At 32.4% G+C, this 13,373-nt stretch overlaps 1 protein-coding gene across 2 annotated transcripts in view; it reads right to left on the minus strand.

Annotated features, from left to right (window-relative positions):
• Positions 1–222: 222 nt before the first annotated feature.
• The window catches only part of Mmut (methylmalonyl-CoA mutase), a 33,488-nt gene continuing 20,337 nt past the window's right edge, over positions 223–13,373 (minus strand). Inside the window, exons 10-13 of one of the 2 annotated variants that reach the window (XM_015487839.2) lie at positions 11,728–11,859; positions 9,640–9,787; positions 4,561–4,728; positions 223–684 (exon numbers count right to left, since the gene is read on the minus strand). In XM_015487839.2, coding sequence (XP_015343325.1) covers positions 556–684; positions 4,561–4,728; positions 9,640–9,787; positions 11,728–11,859 — 577 coding nt within the window. In that variant the 3' untranslated portion in view covers positions 223–555. Of the gene's footprint in view, positions 4,013–4,560; positions 4,729–9,639; positions 9,788–11,727; positions 11,860–13,373 lie in introns of both variants that reach the window. The other variant, XM_015487840.2, reaches the window with a different exon arrangement.

Raw genomic sequence — 13,373 nt, forward strand, 5'->3', positions numbered from 1 at the left:
AATATTCTGTCATTTGTTCCCTCTTTCAACCAGGGTCTAATATAATACTCAAATTGAGGTGATTCTAGTAGAATTTGGCTAAGGATTATCATAATCTATTTTCCAACATAAATAGTCTCCACTAATTTTTCTAAGATAAATGTGATTAATTTATTAATATGTGGGTTTTATTTTCTTATACTCAAGTAATATAATGATAAACTGAAGAAAAGGACTAGTCAGTTGTTTTCATAAGTTTAATTCTTAAAAGTAAAAAGCTACTAGATTAATAAAAAGCATTTCTAAATAATATATCACTACAATTTACTAAAATAATATCTCTGATAAAGTAGTATTACATACAATACTTGAAGGACAATACTTTTTTAAAAATTAATTTTTTTAATTTTTAAAGTGAAATTATACATACATACTTGTAGCATGACATCATGTTTATAAGTAAGATACTTTAACGCTTTCAAGGAAATTGGAATTAAATTGAAGACATGACTTTATTCTCTTCTTTGATCATAACTGAAAGAGTATTTTAGATAAAAGTTAAACAAGACCAAGATGTTACGCAGATTGTTGCTTCTTTTCCAAACATTTCTCAATATCATCAAGCACTTGAACGGCTGCCTTTGGAATTCGAGTTCCAGGACCAAATACATTGGAAACACCAATGTCATACAGAAATTCATAATCCTGTTGAAAGAATTTAATTAATAAAGAACGATTATTTACAATATGAAGGAAATAAAACAAAAAAATGACATGTTCCCTTTTTCTCTGTCCCCAGTGCCAAAAACTTTCTCAACTACTGCTGACATGTTGGGCTAAATAATTCTTTCTTGACTGGAGCTACTGCTAACAGCCAATAGCAACATCATCCAAACTCAACTCATGAAAAAAAAACAAAACACACTCTGCCTATGTACTGTTTGTGATCAGAAGTTGTATGGCTCCAACAAAGAACTTCTAAGCTTAAAACCATAATTTTCTCTCATCTAAATATTTATTATTTGGGTTAAATTTGTATATAGTTTTGAGTACCAAGACTGTTTATTTACTCCTAGGTATTTTGCAGCTAGTGAATGGTGGTAATTTGAACATGGTCTCAGGATGAAATCAGATTTTCCATAAATAAAGCTTTTCTATTTTGTTGCTTCAACTGTTTTTTACTTTAATGACAGTCAAAGTCTGGGTGTAAAGATTCCCAGGGCACATATGCTGCCCCAGATTTAAGGCTGTTTTAATATTATAACATTTATAACCATGATGTCAAGTTATGCTTTAAGGCACTGATCCTTATTTTATATGCAGGATGGTCTAGCTTGAGCTTATTGTTGTAGCCCTCCTTTTTAACAGCTCCCATTTCTACTCTTAAGTGATCAAAATTAGATAGTGAATTATGTGGTCCCCCAACTATTTTTCTGTCTTTATCGAATCAATATGAAATTCTTTTTTTTTTTTNCATGGTATATTTTATTTTTATTTTTGGGTACTGGAGATTGAACTCAGGGGCATTCAACCACTGAGCCACATCCCCAGCCCTATTTTGTATTTTATTTAGAGACAGGGTCTCAATGAGTTGCTTAGTACCTCACTGTTACTGAGGCTGGCTTTGAACTCGCAATCCTCCTTTCTCAGCCTCCTAGCTGCTGGGATTACAATGGGCGTGAGCCACCAGGCCTGGAATAATATTCTTGTAATATTATGATTTTCCAATGGCTTTTAACACATTCTGTTCAACCTGTGTCCTTCAAGTCTGTGAATTTCTGAGATCAGAGGTCATGTCCAATTATCTTTGTATCTCTAGCACTTGAGCAGGTGGTATAGTTTTAAGAACTCATAAGAAAAAAGAATGAAACCTGTTTAATAACAATCATCTCCAAATTGGGGACAGTCAAAAAATGGGTTATCTCCCTCTCTAGTTCATAACATTACTTCATGCCATTTGTCCTGACACCTGAATACTAGATTTGGAATGAAGTATTGAACTTGGAGAGACCCATGAAATGTTGCAACTGTAAGAGTTTCTAACTTACCAAAATCTTACATAAACCTTGTGAAATGTACCTTAATGAAGGAGCCAAATGGTAGCAACAAGCGAATGTAGATAAAGGGTATAGAGATGTTCTTTGTACCATTTTTATTTTTTGCCCCTTATCTGTTAGCTTTAAATTCTTTCTAAACAAATTTTTTTGCTTTGAAATACCCTCCACTTAGCTGGGACATGGGTTGTAAGTGAGCATGTTAGAATGCAAGTGAGCATCATGTGTTTGCTAAATTTGCCTAAAATACTTGTAGGCCACTACTCCTAAGATAGTTAGAAGATCTTGATTGTAGGAAACTACTAACAAGGAGAGGTCATATTTATTTAACTGCAAAAACTGGACACTCCACATTGACAGGGGATAACTGTTTGATCACCATAAATTAATAACCTTCTAATTTTAAAACTAAGTGATTTTAAACTTAATAATGGTACCATTTTATATATTCAATATGTTATATTTTGATAAGTGTTCTCCAAAGACCCATGTATTAAATCCAGTCCCTGGTACTGGTGGGAGACAGAGAAGCCTTTTAGGAGGAGGGGGCCTAGTGGAAGGTATTAGGTGGTGGTGGGGAGTGGGGGAATGTTTCTCTCCAAGATGTTTCTTCCTCTTTCTTTCATTTTACTGCCATGAGGGGAATGATTTCACTGCTCCATGTTCTCCCCAGCATGATGTTCAGCCTTGCCACAGACCTGAAACCAATAAAGCTAAGAGACTATGGACTGAAGCCTCCAAAATTTTGAGTCAAAATAAATCTTTTACTTTGCAAGTTGATTATCTCAGCTCTTTGTCACCATAATGGAAAAGTGACTAATATACTGTAAATATCTTATCTAAGAGCTTAATTATTATAGACTCCATAAATAAAAGCAAGATAAATAGAAATATAGAAATTGACCACGCAATATTCTTCTTTTATGTACGTGTACAAATATGCAACAAATCCCACTAAATGTATAATTATAATGCATAAGTAAAAATAAAAAAGAAAATTTAATTATTGTCTTCTATGTAAAAAACAATAGATGGAATTGTTCCATAAGTAGATAGCAATAAAGAATAAAAGCCCTTAGCTGGGCATGGTAGCACATGCCTATAATCCCAGCACTTTCACAGGCTAAGGAGGGAGGATCATTTGAGCCTACAAGTTTGAGACCAGTCTGGGCAACACAGTGAGAACTTGACTCAATAAAATAAGAAAAAGGAAAAAGAAAAAAAATGAATAATAGCACTTTATTTTCCCAAAAAGTATATTAGATTTATGAAAATAACAGGCAGGTGTGTTAATAGTTTTGTACTGACTATAACACCTTAAGAAATTTATTGTTAAAAATAAAATAAATAATATGTTGTTTCCTCCCTAGTCCCACATTATCACATACTCCACAACCTCATATATATATATGTACTTCTCATTTCATAAGTAGTATATGAATTCACTATTCTAAATTCTAAGTTGTAATGGAGGAAGAAAAATTGAGGAGCAGAAAACAAAGCCACATTCCACTGATAAAATTCTGCTTATAGTGGTGGGGCCTTTGTAGCATCTATAAATCATTTATTTAGAATAGCCTCATACAGTGTTTTTCTAACTTAATATTTTTTCCATTCTCAGTAACAAAGGAAAACCTGGCATAATCAGAAATTTGATTGAAAATAGAAGTTTTTTCTATCTTTTTTTTAAAAAAACATTTATTTTTTAGGTGTAGATGGAAAAAACATCTTAACTAATTATTTTAACCAATCAGAAATGTAATATGTGAAAGATGTCCTCCTACCCCATTAAAAATTAATTGATATACCTGATCATTACTTAACATCCATTTCTTCTTCCCTAAGGGGTCCCATTATTTTTTTTTTCCAAGTATCTAGTTCCTTCGCTATTCAGCCTATAATTTCCAGGACAAGCTGATTCCATATTTCTGTAGTAGGATCTTTTTGGCTCCAAGAAAACAGTACTTCAATCAAATCAGCTTAAATAATAAAAGAGATTTACAAGACAACATATTGAGATAGCTCTGAGGGAAGGCAACAATTAGGGTAGGAATATGGAGGAAATGGACAAAGTAGCTTTTCCACAATAGAAGCAAGTTAGCTACAGAACTCGCTCCATTAGGAAGAAATCCAAACTATGTCTCTGACTAGGGTTTGATATGTTCACCATGTATTTACCCTTCTTCTCCATTCCAGCGGTGATATTTGATTATTTTCATCAGCTCTTTCTCTATCACTGTTTATCAAATATGAAGCAGATATATGTCTATCCTAAATCATTGGTTTGCAAGGACATAGTTCTCTCACAGAATCTTTGTAAACTGTTGAATCACACACAAGGAGTTAAAAATATAGCTCAAAGAGAAAATAACATTACTCACTTTTTGGTCTTTGTAGAATTTACTTAGTGAAATTACCAGTAAATAATTTGGCTTTAAATCTACAAGAAATTTATCTTTAAAGCTACAAATAAGCTATCATTACTGAGGACTCTGATCATAGTACTAGAAAAATACACCAAAGATACCTGTGGTGGAATCACCCCTCCACACATGACAAGGATATCTGGCCGTCCAAGAGCATTAAGTTCTTTGATGAGTTCAGGAACTAGGGTTTTGTGACCAGCAGCCAGTGTGCTCACACCCACAGCATGTACATCTGCATCTACAGCCTGCTGGGCCACTTCACGGGGAGTCTAAACAATCAGAAAGTAAAGAGACAAGTCATCATTTATTCCTAGGCAATGACTAGAAAAAAAAACCTGTTGTAAAGGTGTTATGCTACTTAAGTCAATAAGTCAACATTCCAAGATTTCTATCATTAAAAATAGTAAAATGACTATCACTTCATATTTCATCATTCTCAAGTTACAAATACTGCTAAAGCTATTTAGGCAATAAACATCAATTCTGTATTTCCTTCTAGCATTAGAATTGATTAATTTTATCAAGTTATGCCAAAATACTGTTGCCCCCCAAAATCTTCAAGATAAAAAAGCTATAGCTCTCATTATAACTTTCATAACTGATCATTACTTAATATCCATTTCTTCTTCCCTAAGGGGTCCCATTATATATATATATATATGTGTGTGTGTATATATATATATATATATATATATATATATATATACATCTTTTTTTAATCTTTATTTTGTTTATTTTTATGTGATGCTGAGGATCAAACTCGGTGCCTCACATATGCTAGGCGACTGTTCTACCACTGAGCCCCAGCCCCAGCCCCTCATTATAACTTTTTAAAAGTATATAGGTGGTCTTAATTACCAATATTTATTGGGTTGCTATGCAACATAAGACAATATCTTGTGGCATCTATAAAGAAGTTAAAAACCAAACCAAAATGCTTTGTAAAAACAGGAACTTTGACCATTGAATGGGAAACAGTAACATTAGCAAGAGAAAAGACAGGAAACTCCAGACTTTTTTCTCCCATTGAGACACCAAATTAACAGTACTATATTGAATAATATAACACTTTTAGAAATTAAAGAAAAGGCTACAACACCTGGGTAAGTGCATAATGAAGAGAAGGGATGGCATCAACAAGGGTTTGTTTTTTGTGTCAATTAACTGTATTTAACCATTTTGGCATATGGGATTACAAAGATGGTTTTAAGTATTCAATTATGAATTGAGTTGCCCAAGCTCAGATCTTTCTCAGTACTAATCAGTTGATGACACTGCTTTGTTAATTCACATGTATTTAAATCATTTCATGTAAAAGGTAACTACAACTCTCACATTGGAAATGTACAAATTTGGAAATTCACAAATTACTGTACAATTATGGGACAAAAATATTCATCAGCCTGTGAATTTTCTGAGTTTGGCAAGATTTTTAGGCTCATAATTTTAGTGTAAAAACAAAAGATTCTAAACTCTCAGGTAATAGAGACACATGAGAGGACATTCCTAGGTAAATCACACAGCATGTAGGTAAAAAACTTGAGTCTGAGAAATATTAACAAGCAAAATTAAAACTTTTTTATTTTTCTTTTTGGTACTAGGGATTAAACCCCAGGGATGCTCTACCACTGAACTACACCACCAACCACCTTTATTATTATTATTATTATTTTGAAACAGGGTCTCGCTATGTTACCCAACCTGGTCTCAAACTTGCAATCCTCCTGCCTCACCCTTCTGAATCACTGGGATTACAGGCATGCCTAGAGTGAAATTATAATTCTTAAAAGAAAATGTACACATTCTTGCTATTCATTTCTTATAGGTATGAAATTTAATTAAGCATGATTACCATTGATATCATCCATATTACCAAAATACATTAGGTTAAAGTTCTATTTAAATAAATACAGTTCCATGCTTTCTGCTTATGTATATTAAACTGCATTTACATTTCCAGAAATTTAGATTTTTAATTCAAATAAAATATTGATTAAATCAGTCATCAGTGAACTATAGGTGACATATATGTTATATATGTTATGTTACCAAAATTTGTGATGTTAAAAGGCAAATTATGTTTTTATATATTAGAATAAAGGAAGAGTAAAAATGAAGTTTCTTCAAAATTTTCCTTTATATGTCAATAGCTGGCAACACCTGTTTTAAAAATATTTTAATCTTAGGGAAAAATATTTCCCCAAATGTAACTGCTAACTATTGAAAGTCTATTGTACTTGCTCAGTATTTAAAATAAATAAAAACCAAAGCAAAAGAGTAGGAAAATGTAAAGTTTAATCAAATAAAGCAAATATGTTTTAATTGAAAAGATCAGAATGGAAAAGAATTCAACTTTAAGAACAAACAAAAACAACTTATTTGAGGTCCTTAAGAAAAATCTGCATTGAATATATAAGATTAAACACATTTACATATTTATATAACAATACACTATAAGGATATATCTCTAGAAGTTTGGGCTAGTTCTTTACAGTTACAATTTCCTCTAGATTCTTGAGAGTGAAATTTAAGAATTCAAACAGAGAAAACTCTTCTTATGGGAGCTTATTCAAAGGCTGGGCCTCCTCAGGAAGGTTTACTTCTTTTAAATATTTATTTTTTAGTTGTAGTTGGACACCATACCTTTATTTTGTTTATTTGTTTTTATGTGGTGCTGAGGATCCATCCCAGGGCCTCACACGTGCTAGGTGAGCACTCTACCGCTGAGCCACAACCCCAGCCCAGGTTTACTTCTTTACTGAAGAAAATGTAAGGACTATTCTTCAGTCCTCAACTTAGATTACCTCACTGCAGTATGTAATAATGCTATATCCTTCCTCCTGAAACTGTTCTTTCTTAGTTTTTATTCCACTACTCATTCCATTTCCTTTCATTCCTTTGCTGACTTCTCCTCTACTTCCACTTAATGTCCTGGTTCTCCTTTCATATTGCTATACATACTCCTCATGAGACATTTCATCCATCACCATGGTTTTAAGCAGCATTTATACACTGATAAAAGTCTCAAAACCTTTGTTTCTAACAGGGGTCCCTCTATACTCTAGACATGTATATCTAACTTATATGGTCACTTTTATCTGAATAGTCCATAAATACTATAAACACAACATGTCCAAAATCAAATTTAGCCTCTATATTAGTTTCCTAAGGCTGCAGTAGGAAATTCACACAAATAGCATGAGTTAAAAACAATAGAAATCTCTCATAGTTCTGCAGACTAGGCCAAAATCAAGGTGTCAGCAAGACCATGTTCCCTACAAAAGGTTACAGAGAAGAATCCTTCCTTGCTTCTTCCTAACTTCTGTGGGCTGCCAGCAATCCTTAGATTTCTTGTTTTGTAGCTGCAGCATTCTAGTCTCTGTTTCTAATGTCTGTTTAAATCCCTAACAACTGTGATTTGGCAAAATCGGACTATAGATAAATGGTATTTATCATCTGATTTAGCAAAGAAGTCACATCATTGATCAACAAGAATAGTTCTAACATGAATTGACTAATTTTTTTTAACATTAGAGAGTAACAAATAAAACACAGACATGTATCAGAACTTCCCTTGTTTAAAAGTTATGTTAAATCATACTTTTTGAATACTAGAAGAATATTTCTCAAATTTGGGGGCTTTTCATAATAATAGCAAAAAATGATAAAACTTTAAATTAATTTGCATTTATTTACATTCCCTTCATCACGTTTATATAGCTAGATCATGAAGAAGACAATGAATTAATTCCTAATTTTTAATGTTTGCTGATTTCCATGATGTAAACATTCCAACCATAACCAGTTTTAGTCTATCAGCATGATGTTGCTGAATGCACAGCTCAGAAAAAATGCTCATTAGCTCACAATTATACAATATCTCCAATATGTGGACATGAGAGATTGAAATAGCCTCAAGAGCACATATAATAATAAAATATAGTAAGATAAATAGGAGGCAATATGTTTTGAGTACCTATCACCTTTACTTTTTTTATTTATTATTTTAGTTTTTGATACCTGGGATTGAGCCCAGGGGCACTTAACTACTGAGCTACACAACCAACCCTTTATTATATACTATTATTTAAAGACAGGGTTTCACAAAGTTGCTTAGGGCCTCACTAAGTTGCTTAGGCTGGCTTCAAACTCACAGTCCTCCTGCCTCAGCCTCTCGAGCCTGTGGGATTATAGGCATGCACCACCATGCCCCACTCACCTTTACTTTTAATATAATTTATTCAGCAATGTTAATGGCAATGTGAAACAACTGGTTTTCAAAATACCTACAAATTTAACTCCTGAATGCTTCACTAGTCAATGCTGGTTCTCTTAATACTGCCTATATATCTAAAAATACCCCATTATTACATTTTCTGCAAAATCTTTTAACTGTGACTTGATTTCTACTGTGATCCTGACATCACTTTAGTTAAGATTTCCATTGCTTCTCACTCATATTACTGGATATCTTAACTGGACTCCTTGTATCTTGCTGCAGCTCCTCTCATTCAACTTAAGAAAGTGATTTTACTAGAAAGTGAGCTTTCTAAAATACAAATTTGATTGTGCTCCTTACCCAAACATCTTTGAGATGAACCTTCTTACATTGCATAAAAGGATATTAATAATTTTCACCCCATCCCCAGAACTGCATTCTGATTTTACCTTTGCAGTTAGCTGAAGGTTTCATGCCTTCTTATTGCTCCCTCTCTCAGCTAAAGCTGACCCTCCTTTGTAGCATTGCCTTCCCTGCCTTGTTCTCTCAGCTTCTGAAAGGCCAGTGAGAGAGTAAGAAAGAAGAAAACCTTCTTATAGATTGAGCATACTCTTATGTTTTATGTCCTTTCAAAACACTTTCCACCATCCCTTGTTGGCTATCTTTCCAACAACATATAAGTCACCTCTCAAAGAGTACAATGAAATCTTTGAAAGTTATTTACAGTTTCCAAAGTCTAATAATAATTGTAATTCTGAACTGAAATTTAAGTATACAAAGTTAGAATTAATATGAATTTCATTTTAATTTTTCATAATTAGATTAAAGCATTCAATAATTAGAGGACTGGTTGAACAAGTTTTTTTATAACTTTAAAAACATCACATTGATCTATCATTTTCTACTTTTTAAATGAGACTTATAGCATACTATTTGAAACTGTCCCCACAATTTTTCATACCTGAAAAAGAGGGCCTATGTCCACATCAAAACCAAGATCAGCAAATCCTGTAGCAATAACTTTTGCTCCTCTGTCATGACCATCTTGTCCCATTTTTGCTACAAGAAGACGAGGTCTGCGACCTTCCCGTTCCATGAATTTATGAACTCTAACGAACATTTTAGAAGACAACAACAGTTAAGTATCAATTGACCAAAGGTGGGATATAGAAACTATAATTTATTCACAGTAAATGTTCATGAATCTTTGATCTCTTCACTTGTGTTTTCTTAATATCTTTATTTTACATTGAGATGGGTATTAAAGCCTGAAATGTTTACTATTTTCCTCTTAGAGGTGAAAGACAGCCTAGCCTGTAAGCCCATTACTCAGAGAATATCCAGTGAAGCCAGATGAAAAATGACAACTTTCGAATCTCTTCATCTGGTACCCTTCAGATTCCTTTACACAATAAGTGACCCACTAGTTTTAAATTATCTCTATCTTACCTCCCATTCACAACTATGAACTCTACAAAGCTGACTGCAATATAATTTTTTATAATAATGTTTCATCAAAATGACTGCTTTGTTAATATGACAAATTTAAGCAGAACATAAAAAATATTGCATTTATTCTGTTAATAGAAAAGAACTTTCCTTTTGATGACTTCCATATTGGTTGTTTTAATATCTTTGTAGTATATAAAAATTAATAGAAAGTTCCTAATAGGAAGCTTGTTACAAAGGTTCAGGACACCAATCCCTAAAAAATCCAGTTTTTACACTTGAGAAACATGATCACATTATTCCATATTTTCACTTCATGCTGTGACAGTGTCATTTACTGTCAGTTCAGTGAAGACTGATTTTAATTTATGCATAGATATTAACCAGATGTTTATTTTTAAATGGAAAAAATCAAGATTTTATAATTTTATTCTAGCAATTGAACAAATAACTTTAAGAAAACATGCAAGACTACTAAAGTAAACAGATTGAAAGCAAAATACCTGGAGAATATGAAGCAACATTAGTATTAATGATACAAACATCTGTTTGAAATGAGAACTCTTAAAGAAACTACAGTGAAAATTTAAGATATGATTAATTTTACTAAAACTAATATTAACAGTTTCAAAGTTCTTTTAATCTTTATTGATACTGAATATGTTATAAAATTACATATAATTATTCAAAATCATGCTCAGCTTAATGACCAGGACATATTCTGAGAAATGTATAGTTATGTGATTTTGTCACTGTGTGAACATCATAGAGCCTACTTAAAAAACTTAGATGGTGTAGCCTACTGCACACTTCGGCTCTATGGTAAATATAATGTATATTTACCATAGAGCCGAAGTGTGCAGTAGGCACATGTATGTATATTTACATACATAATGGAGAAAACATGATCTTAAATAAAGCACAAGAGAAAATGACATGATCAAGAGACTTTATAAATATAAGATATATGAGGCTTCTGCCAACATAACATAGCATATTCTTTTATAATAAACATATTTTATAAGTAGGAATACATTCTAAAATAACAATAAAAGCACAACAAACTAGTAACAGAGTTATTATCATCATTATTATGTATTGCTTATAACTATATGTTCTATACTTGTATTCAACTGTCAGCATATAGATTTATACCAGCATCACCACAAACATGAGTAATATGTTGTGCCTCATGTTACTATAGCTACGGCTACAACAAGATAAGGAGACAGAAATTTTTTAGCATCATTATGACCTTATGAAACTACCACTGCATATGTGGCCCACTGGCATTTTGCACTTTGGCACATGACTGTATAGTATATTTATAATTATATATTATGTATAATAAATTATATATCATATATAATTCATGAACTTTATATGGATTATATAATTATATCTTATATAATACATAAATATATATTTAATATTAATTAGTTTTATTAGAATTACAGTCTAATTACAGTCTAGTAGTAAAGTCAATTCAAACATTTTCCAAGTTGTATATGAAAAAACTAAGCTAAGGTCCCAGTAAATTCAAGGGAATTGGGTTAACAGAAAAGATGAACTTCTAGCTTAAAAAAATCTCACATTTTACCTATTGATAGCAGAAGTTATCTCTTTACTTTCTCCAAATTCTTGGCGATATGCTCCACTCACCATACGATCATTAGCTTTATGTTCACCAAATACCTTTTTCATAGCATCTGTGATTTCTCCAACTGTACATCTAAAATATTAAATGGAGGTTCCAGTAACATCATTACTTTGAAATAAATAGTTTACCTTAATACTATAATTAGACATATTCTATTTATCTAAGTAAAAATATGCTATCAAAAATTTAAACAAGAATGTTTTAAAGTATAATCAAAGCAGCTTTCCTGAGAATACATAGAAAAAGTGATTCTGAATGTCTATATGCATTGTAATCTCTTTTCAACATGTAACAAAAATTCACCTGAATGACTAAAAACTACAGACAAGTATCTGAAGATTACTGAATATATTACTACTTAAGAATACAAATGAACAAAAAGTAAGACTCCCCTCTTATTTTTTGATAAGTATATCTTTTTAAATATTTATTTTTTTAGTTATAATACCTTTATTTTCTTTTTATGTGCTGCTGAGGATCGAACCCAGTACCTCATGCATGCTCAGTGAGCGCTCTACCTCTGAGCCACAACCCCAGTCCTGATAAGTATATCTTTTAACATTTTTCAACAAAGAGAAGGTTGCTGGAGAATTTAGTAAGACCAGTTATACTATAGAAGAAACCAGAAAAAGTAGGCTAAGATGTTAACCTAAAATAAAGAGACCGGGAAATTTTAAAATGCACCTTACTGACTGCAGTGATGCATGCCTGCAATCCTAGAACTGAGGAGGCTGAGGCAGGAGGATTGCAAGTTTAAGTTCAGCCTCAGCAATTTATTGAGACCCTCAGAAACTTAGTGAGAATGAGGAAGTAGCTTAGTGCAAAGTACCCCTGGGTTAAATACCCAGTACCAAACAACAACAAAAACCAACTACTCTGTTTTTGAAACAATCCCTTTAGCAAGAAGAGAAAATGATTGGAATAGGGATTCAGGGAAAATGATTGGGACAGGGAAGATGGTTCTTCTGTTTCCTTCAGGATTAAGAATAATTCAAAATATATAGCATGACAATTGGTTTATTCAATTCTCAAAAAAATGTTACCCATATACCACCAAGGCCTGTCTAATGGGTTAAATATCAAGTTGGTTCACCTTGACAATATACTTGTAAGCATAGCAAATTTCAATCTACAAAGCTGTGAAATAGATTCTTTATAATAGCTTCAAATGTCCTGAGCCACAATGTAATATACAAGCATTAATATAACCAATTCACAGTATACTAATGTGGGACACAGTAACACTTACCTACAATCACAGCAACTCAGGAGGCTGAAGCAGGAGAATCACAAGTTCAAAGCTAGCCTGGGCAATTTAGCAAGAGTGTCTCAAAATACAAAATAAAAAGGGCTGGTGGTGTAGCTCAGAGGTACAGTGCCCCTGGGTTCAATCACCAGTATCACTACCCCAAAGTATATTAATGTTTCAAATGTACAGATATTTAAGGAAAAATAATAATTAAAGTTGTTATGTTTTCCATTATTTTCCTTTGAGCTTTCAGGTTTACAGGAAGAATATTTCACTTAAGTACATTCTGAAGAGGTAAAGTGATCAACTTTTAGTATTTCAAAAACTTGTAGTATAT

This window comes from Marmota marmota, unplaced genomic scaffold (genome assembly GCF_001458135.2).
Source record: "Marmota marmota marmota unplaced genomic scaffold, marMar, whole genome shotgun sequence".
In the NCBI taxonomy this organism is placed as follows: Eukaryota; Metazoa; Chordata; class Mammalia; order Rodentia; family Sciuridae; genus Marmota; species Marmota marmota.